The 8,943-nt window shown below is 55.6% G+C and overlaps 1 protein-coding gene across 1 annotated transcript in view; it reads left to right on the top strand.

Annotated features, from left to right (window-relative positions):
• The first annotated feature begins 1,908 nt into the window (after positions 1 to 1,908).
• Positions 1,909 to 8,943, top strand: part of NR5A1 (nuclear receptor subfamily 5 group A member 1) — a 50,041-nt gene continuing 43,006 nt past the window's right edge. Inside the window, exons 1-2 of the mRNA XM_030535688.1 lie at positions 1,909 to 2,010; positions 5,656 to 5,797. Of these exons, the coding sequence (XP_030391548.1) occupies positions 1,909 to 2,010; positions 5,656 to 5,797 (244 nt within the window). The remainder of the gene's footprint in view (positions 2,011 to 5,655; positions 5,798 to 8,943) is intronic.

Genomic DNA, 8,943 nt, shown 5'->3' with positions numbered 1-8,943 from the left:
GGGCTGCAGGAAGGACCATCCTGCCGCGGGCGGGTGTCTGTCCATCGTGCCGCTGGTTCGGAGTTAGCAAAGGCAGCGTCTGATCCGCGTTAGCTGCGCACCGGGCGGGAGGGGGGGGCGGCCAGACCCTGCAGGGCAGCTCCTGGAGCAGAGGGGCGCCGCGTCTGGGGGCTGTGGGGAGCCCCACTCCGCCGGCCAGGAGCCGAGCTCCGCCGGGGCCGTGCTGGACCCCTCGCGTCCCCAGGGCCTCTCGCGCCGGTTCAGGGCGCACCGCACTGCGCTGGGTCGGGCCCTGGACTGGGTGCGGAGGCGGGTTTCCATGTGTGGTTCTGCCCCTGGGCTTTGCCCTGGTGAGGAGCCGAGACCGGCTCCCGGGCAGCTGGTGTCCTGCAGACCCCGTGGCCCCTAGGAGCCCTGCGCTCCCCCCTGCGAACGCTGCAGACCCGGGGCAGGGAAATCCCAGACCCTGCTGGGGCCGGGGCGCGGGCCTGGGTCGCCAGGACCCGCCTGTTGCAACCTCCTGCAGCCGGGGAGAGTCAGTGACCCAGGAGGGCAGAGCCCGGCCGGCCCCTCCCCAACAGCAGGGGAGCCCCGCGGCGCGGGCAAGGCCCAGACCTACCCGCGGGGAGAACCGGCCGGTCGCGAAGCAGCGCAACCCGCCCCTGCGCGCCGGGAGGGCTTAGCGGGACCTTTGTGCCTGTTCCCCGCGCGCGGCCGGGCCGGGCCGGGCCGGGTGTTTGCTCTGAGTCCGCAGAGCCCCTGGAGCCGGGACTCACCTCCCCCGCGGCGCTCCCCTAGCCCGGGGCTAGTGCGGGGCGCGGCGCTGCCCTGGTCCCGGTCCCGGTCCCGGTCCCGGCCCTCGCAGGGGTCGCGCTGGGGCCGTTCCGATCCGAGCCGGGTTAGAGCGGGAGCGGGTGGTAGGAGGCTCCAGTGATCCCCGGGGAGCTGGGACGGGCCGGCTCCCTGCAGGGCACTGCCCGGGCACGCGTCAGTCCCAGCCCTATGGCCACGCCGCGCTGTCCCCCGCGAGGCAAGCCCTGGTGTGGCCCTGCCCGGCGCTCTCTGCCTGCCAGGCCGCTGCCGAGCGCACCCCGGGGCCCGAGTCCCCTGCGCCCCTTCCCGCCGCCCCGCCAGGCTCCCCGGAGAGCCGGCCAGGGCCTCGGGCCCCTCGCTCCGGGGTGGCGGCGGGACCCTGCGCGGCCCGGCCCGGCCCGCCTGCCCCATGGCCCGGTACTGGCGGTGCCGTCGGCGCGGGGAGCTGAGCTCCCGCCTGCGCTTGGAGCCGGGCTCGGGCCCTGGCCGCTGCCCAGCGGCAGCTCCCGCGGTGACAAGCCCGGAGGTGCCCGCGAGTCTCCCCCTGTCCAGGCCACCGGAGCAGCGACGGGCAAAGCCAAGACCTGCCCCCGGGCCCGGGGCCCCGGAGTGCGCCCGGCCAGCAGGACCCCGAGCCCCGCGCTGGGCCCGGGCCTGTGCCCGGGAGCTCCTCGGGGCAGGGCGCAGCCGGAGCCCAGAGCCCTCCCTGCTCCCGGGCAGGCTCCGTCCCGCTGCCCCAGCACCCCCGGGCAGGCGGGTCCAGCCCCGCGCCCAGAGCGGGGAAGCCGAGGGTGGCCCCAGAGTCTCCGGCCCTGCCCCCCAGGTCCCTTCCCCCGCCCCCGCCCTGCTGCCAGCCCCCCCGCGGCTGCCGCGGCCCCCCCCAGCCGGGCTTGCCGCCCCTCGGGGGTGGTCACTTCCCCGCACCAGCCTGGATGTGCAGCCTCAGGCGCTATAAAGGGTCCGCCCGCAGCACCCGCCACCTGCCTGTCACGCTCCGCAGCGCCCCGCGCTCAGCTCCGCGCCTCCCCGCCGGGCCGGCCAGGGGCTCCTCCCGCGCTGACCCGCTCTCGCTCCCCGCAGGCGGCCCCGGAGGCGATGGATTATACCTACGATGAGGACCTGGACGAGCTGTGTCCTGTCTGCGGGGACAAGGTCTCCGGGTACCACTACGGGCTGCTCACCTGTGAGAGCTGCAAGGTAGGAAACCGCCCGCGGGGCCGGGCAGGACGCGCTGGCTGCTCTCGAGAAGGGCCCAGGAGGGATTGGCCAGATCGCCCCTTCCAGCGGGTTTGGCTCCAGGGTCCTCGCTCCGCCGCGGGCCGAGAAGGCTCGCCCCGAAAGGGGCCCCTCGCTGCCGGCCCCAGCCAAAGGGGAGCGGGGGCAGGGCGGGCACCCCGGCCCCTCCAGGGTTTCGTTGGCAGGAGTTAGGAATTGATCAGCAAGGCCGGGAAATCGTTGCGCTCTAATTCCCCGCGCGGCAGAGCTCGCGAGGTCCGTCGGGTTGGGGGTTTTTAACGCTCAAAATGTGCCCGGCGGATAAATGATGCCGGGGGTTCACTTGCCCCGGAAAGCCCCGATTCCGCCCTGCCGGTGCCCAGCCTCCACGTTAGCCGGGAGCGCGGGACGGAACGAATCTAGTTTTCCATTAAATCTGGAGATAATTCCGGGGCGAAGCGCCCGGTGGTTTGGTAGCGCGGCGCGTTGCGCTTGGAAAGTCTGAAGCTGCACGTGAATTTCAGCGAAGGGGCTGCACCTTTCTTGGAGCCACTCCGCAAAGCCAGGAGCAGGGGTAGCTGGACTTTTCCAAATACTGAACTTTTCAAACCTTTCATAAGAAATGCGAAATCCGCAGTCCAGCACCAGAGAGTCGGAAAACACTCGCCCGGGTTTGCGTGTCACATCGGAGAGATGTAACAACGCAAAGAAATATAACGGGGAATTAAAGAACTAAAATCATTTTGTTCTTGGAGTAGAAACGAGCAGGGTGAGCTGATGCATCATTAGCGGCTGGGTCTGCAAAGCCGCCCGGCCTGCGAGCGGGGAAGTGTTTCTGTAACGAAGCTTTGCTCTCCCCGTTTATTTAGTGTTTCTGTTACAAACCCTGATTAACCTGCCCCGGCGGGTCACGCAAACCGCTGGCCCAAGGGGGGTTTATTCCACAAAATCCGCCCCGGGCTGGTGTGTTACAGCAGCTCGAAGATACCGAGTCCAAATTCCTGTGATTTGTGCACGCACAGAAGACGTGTTTCTGCCCAGGTTTAGCTGCGTGTCATTTAATGTGTTAAAACGAAACTGTAGCCAGCCCGTGGGGTGAATCGTGTCGAGCAGGAACTCAGGCACTTTTGGCCAGAGTGTAACTCCGGAGCGGGTAGAATCACCTTGTTCCGGATTTACGGACCTGGTTTCCCCAAGTTATTTAAAAGTTCTCTGAGTTTAAGCGGCGCAAGCGAGTTGCCGAGGTAGAGTGCTCCTGTTTCATTTTCCGTTTGACTCTTCGGCTCATCAAAACAAAATAGATTTTTAGGGTCTTTAGATATTTTTAAATAGCTCTTAGGGTTAGGGCTAGGGATATTAGAAATGTTAATTTTATAGCAATCAAAATAAATTAAATCAAACGGTTCAGGGATTATTATTATTATTTTAGTTTAAAAATATTAACCCTATAATTAGCCCGCTTAGCGGTGCGGATTATTTTTATTTCGCAGTCAGATGGGCGCACCGTTGCTTGCACCACTAATCTGCACAACGAAATATACGGAACCCCAGTAACGTTTGCTAGAAAATGGAACAGAATTGGATGCTGTCCCGTGGCATTTCACTGGGCACCGTTCTGTGCTGGGCGCGGGTGCAAGATGCCACCGCGGGGCTGGCTGCGTGGGGAGAGTCCGCATCTCTTGTGGTGCTTCTAAGGAGATCAGAGCGCGCTGGATTTAGGGGGGATCCTGTCCAAATCCCCTCGCAATTCAGCTGCAGGGCAGGTGACCGGCGCTTTAGAAGTGCCGGAGACAGAGAAAATCGCGGAACCAAATCCCAGTGTGACTGGAAAGCGAAGCCGAATCTTGCAGAGTTTTGTTGTCACTGCGGGGACTAATGGTGGGTGAGGGGCTCAGTGGGGGGTGTGACCGCTGTTCCAGGCCTCTCTGGAAGGAAAGCGGCTCCCCTGACCTCCCCCCTTTATTTCCCATCAGCTGCGTGTATGTGTCCGGCCGAAGGTGTAGTTAGGTGAAATGGGAGGATCTCCCAGGCAATGGCAAACATCTTTTGTAAATTGGAGGCCAGCTGCTACCTGTAGTTTCTGGTTTAAGGGGGTGTGTGCAGGGGGAAAGTGGGGTCTTTCCCATAGCATCAGATCAGAGCACAGCAAGAGTCTCTCCGCCTGCCTGGGGCTGCGGAGGAATTGCAGAAGCTGGAAAGATCGTAGTTAAAATGCCGCCACCCGAACAGCCAGCCCTTGGCTGTGTTGTATTTTCAGAGGCTGTGGACTGAGGGCTAAATCGGACTCCTTAAAATCGGAGGGGGGGCAGCTCTCAAATTGCTTTTGACTAATGTTAAACGGTGTCCTTGCTCTCAGCGTGGAGCATCGCACCCACAAGCCCTGGCAGACACAGCCTGGCCCTGCGCTTCCTTCTGCCTGAGCTCCGGTTCCCCTCTGGGGCAAGCCAACAGCACATGAGCGTCTGTGCCATGGGGCATTGCCGAGAGGCAGAGGCCCTGTGGGTGTGCTGGACTGAGCAGGGTTCTGGCCTGGCCTGCTAGGATCCTTCTCTGTGGTCTGCTTCACATGGGTCTTTCTGGGGCCTTTCTGAGGGGCCCACTGAAGTATCCCAGTATCTTCATTGCTCTCCCTGCCCAATGGGGTGGTAATGCTGAGCTGCCTCTCACAGGTTAGGGGCCAATGTTTGTCCAGGTCTTTGAAGACATAAATCACACTATAGACACAGATTTGTATTCAAAGAGCAGGCCCCTTTTTAACCTACGTTGTTAATGAAGACTGAGAGGCAGGCTGACGTCTCCCTGGCCAGATTCATCTTCTTCACAATTCCCCAAAGTTGTTTAAAAAAGAAATCTATGAAAGGAAAGCAGTGCCCTCACTGGCTTCCCCCCGGAGCCTTGGCGTTTTTAAGCATTCAGCATAGCTGTAACATAAATAGCTGTAACTCCATCGCCTTGAATACTATGCTCATTTATGCCAGCTGAGCATCAGGCCCATCGTATTTCAGCAGAGTCCTAAGCAGATGAAAAACATCAAATGTTTCCCGTGGTCTTGCAGTCAGATTCCTGGAGTTCAGATCATGTCTGACTGAGAAGAGACACCTTCTCAGGGCAAGGGAGTTCAGATGTTGGGGGAGAGAAGCCAGGCCTGCAGCCTTTGTCTGTTAAAAACTTGAACAAAAATACATGACTTCTGGCTCTGCCACTCCTGTCTGTGACTGTTAGCTTTCCTAGCAATGTGAGTCCCCATGGCACTGCTCACTGCCGTTAACTCCAGATCAGACAATTTATTCTTGTGGCTTTTTGAGTAATTTCCCCCAACGAGAATATAGGGGCCAAGAAAATAAAAGTTGCCAGCTATGATTCACTGTTAGGCAACAGCAGAGTTCAGTCACCTAAGATGCTATTTTAATCGATGTGCAGTGTCCAACTCTTCCAAAGCCACTTGTTCCTCTGCCCCGAGGACAGTGGGTCTGCAAAGAATTTCTCCAGGCAAGGAACAAATCATCTATGTTAAAGAGCAGCCTAGTGCAGGATCCCCCTTCTCCGAGATGCCTGCTTAGTCCTGGACATACTGTAAATGCTGGCGTATTAATGCACTGCATTTCTGCCTTCTCTCCTTACCATCAGGGCTTTTTCAAGCGGACGGTGCAGAATAACAAGCACTACACCTGCACTGAAAGCCAAAACTGCAAAATCGACAAAACCCAGAGGAAGAGATGTCCGTACTGTCGCTTTCAGAAGTGCTTGACGGTGGGAATGAGACTAGAAGGTAAGAGCCCCGATCTGCTGCCTCATGTCACTTAACTCTGTGTGCTCCGGGGGAAGAATGGAGGGGTCGACAGTTGTATGGATGCGGTGTAAATAGTTGGGGCCCTAAACTGGCCTGATCCTGTGACGTGTGGAGCACCATCTTCTCTCATTTATATCACTGGGACTTCAGGGCACCCAGTACACAGGATCAGGCCCAAAGCCAGCTATGACAGCTGCTTGTCGCAAAAGAAATTCTGTCTTTGGTGTGTTGGAATTGTAGTTTGTTCATTTCTTTTTATTTAAACACGATTTGGGTTGGCTCAGTGGATCCGTATATTCATGGGCAATATTTTAGGTTATAAGACTGTCTGGCACAGCTGTGCCTGGGAATTGAGCAGTGACCTCAGAATTAAAAACAGCCCTTGGTTCTCACTGTAGTATCATCATTCCATACAGGGCTAGATTGTTTTTTTTTGTCACCAGTCTCTAGGATACAGCATAGCCAACCCTGGCATTAAACAAACATGAGTCAGGACCTTAAAATCATCAGATTTTTAAAAAATAATAAATGTGGGGTTCTTTTGATTTGCCTTCTGGCTTTTTAGAATTTAGGGTTCACACTTCGAAGGTTTTCTTTGCTTGAAGCCCTATTTTAAAGGGCTTGAAAATGTTCTGGGTTTTGGGTTTTTTTGGTTTATTTTAAATGAAAGCCAAGATTCCCCTATTTTTGCATAATTCCAGGAGGCGAGGCTTTAAGGAAAACATCGAGTCTCGTGAGAATCAGGATAAAATGGCAGGATGCAACAGTGAGAATATAATTTTTCTTTTGCCACATTCACTGTAACAAGAATTTCTCCTTATACAAGGGGACTCAGCAGCACAGGGGATCTCTCACCAGATTTACGTTGGGGTCATGCTACTGATGTCAGGCTTGATTTGTGCTGGTGTGGCTGATAGCAGAATCAGGCCATATTGTTCTTCTGTATTATGACGTGTTTTACGTGACACTTATGCACTGATGTTGCAGAACTTCACAATGCACACAGGGCTCAGGGCCAGGAAAAACCATTACAAACACAGGGTATCAAAAATGGGGAAAAAAAGGGCTAAATTTTACACCAAATCAAAAGATCTGGGCAGACAGTGCTGAGGCTGTCCAGGGTTGGAGGACTCTGTGCTCCATTCACATGTGGATTAAGGGCAAAGTGGGAGTTGAACATAAAGTACTGCTAATACCTGAATAAAAACTGAAATCATTTCCCAAGCAGGAAGGAGGCAGAAGGCTTTGGAGGCTGAACAGTTAAGAGCAGGACACGTTTAATGGTGAAGGCAGCCAGTGCGAACTCACCCATGGAGCTGGCGTCAGCGCTGAGTGTCATTTCAAAAGTAGATCTGAGCCTTAGCCCTGGCTGTGACTGGAGTGTTAGTTACAAACAGTTCCTGAGCCAACTGTCCGGCCTACCCAGAGGCAGGGCTTAATTTGTGCTAAGGTTTGCAAGGGCTGAGCCCTGGCACCTCTGGGCTTGGCAGGTCAGAGCTCTGGCACCTCTAGGCTTGCTGCATCAAGTGTGAAAATAAAAAAATTGCTTGAACCCTGGCACCTAATTGCTTGAGCCCTGGGACCTCTTTCATTACAAATTAAGCACTGCCCAGAGGCTTTGCTGACTCACAGGGTCTGACACTTTGTACCAGCACTCTGTCTTGTAACTGAGAACCGGCATGGTCGCCTTCGCTGGCAGTCAGAACTCACACTCTGTTCCTGTGTGCAGTGAATGGGTGAGGGACACTGAAATTAGAGCCCTGTGTTCCCTGTTGGCACCCACCTGACTTCGAGGCACTTCCCCTGCTTACAGCAGGGTTGAGTGTGGTCCTGTGTGTTTGTGGGGCTCAGGGACAAAGCCAGGATACTTGCTGCCTGTCTGTTCAAAGCGGCCTTTTCCTCGCCCTCTGAGCTGCTTGATGAAACTCTGCAGTAGCTTATCCAACAGGGATCACCTAGAGGAAAACTGACATCCCAACTTGACTGTCTGTCTTTTGTGGTGAAAATTGGAGCTTACGTTTCCTTAGTTATTAGTATTTACTGGGCAGAAAATCTGAACTGACACTTCTAAAGAAATCCTTCAACTCAATAGGACAAAAGCAAGTCTGAAATTATTGATTTTGGGGACAAGTATGATGTTGACATCGGCCTCTCTTGATGCTCAAGAAAGGAAATGACTGAGAAGTCTGGACTGTGTGAACAACACAATCGCAGCATATCCCAGACAAATCAGAATGCTCACCTGAGTGCCCTGCAATAGAGCGACAAGAGAGTCTCTGAAGCTGCTCGACATTAACAGAGTACAGTGTGTTTGTGCTGATCACAGCACAGCTTCAGATAATAAAAGGTTTCACATGCAGGCTTTCCCTCTAGAGTAACAGCACAACACGGCCCATGCACATTCATCCTGGTGAGCATGTTTCACAGAATTAAACGTGCAAGAGAGGGGCAGAAACACTGAGTGGTGCAGGCCAGCGGCAAGAGGGATGGAAAGGCTCTTGCACCAATCGTGCAAGGAGGCCAGTGTTAGGCCTGAGATGGGAGAGGGGGCAGAGAGGGCCAGTGATATGGGCTGGAACAAATCCAGGGAGAGTTTTAAAAACAGGAAGAACAATTTCAAAGCAGATCCTGAAATGGATGTTAGGGGTGCGGCAGGGGTGTGGGGGGAGGAGCTTCAGTGAGAAGGTGGGCGGTAACCTTGATCTGTCAGGAATACTTCTCCCTCTGGTACAGAATTAGTAACCAGATCCGGGCAGAGCTGGCTCTTTCTGCACTAACCCTGGAGAATAAAGGAGTAGCTGAGGCCACACTGAAGATGTTTCTGTCTAGAATGGAGATGGGTGAACTCACTTTGCCTAATTCTGACCCTACTCCATGGGTTAGGAGGTTTACATGCTACAGCCCCACTTGATAGATCCTGTGAGGAAAGGCACAGAGACGGGGAGAGAAATTAGAGTGAAAAAGAATATGGCGCATGACATAGGGCATCTCCTTATAGCAACCTAGCTTTGATCCCTCGATCCTTCTCTCACAGCAAAGAGTCTAAGCTGGAGCTGATTTCTTTAAGGTGCTTGTGTATGTGAAACAGAGTGAGAGCAGGTGAATGGGGTTGGAGTGTGTATTAA

The sequence above is a fragment of the Gopherus evgoodei genome, chromosome 16, assembly GCF_007399415.2.
Source record: "Gopherus evgoodei ecotype Sinaloan lineage chromosome 16, rGopEvg1_v1.p, whole genome shotgun sequence".
Taxonomy (NCBI): Eukaryota; Metazoa; Chordata; order Testudines; family Testudinidae; genus Gopherus; species Gopherus evgoodei.
Note: the sequence above shows the minus strand (reverse complement) of the source record. Positions and strands in the feature narration are given on the sequence as shown.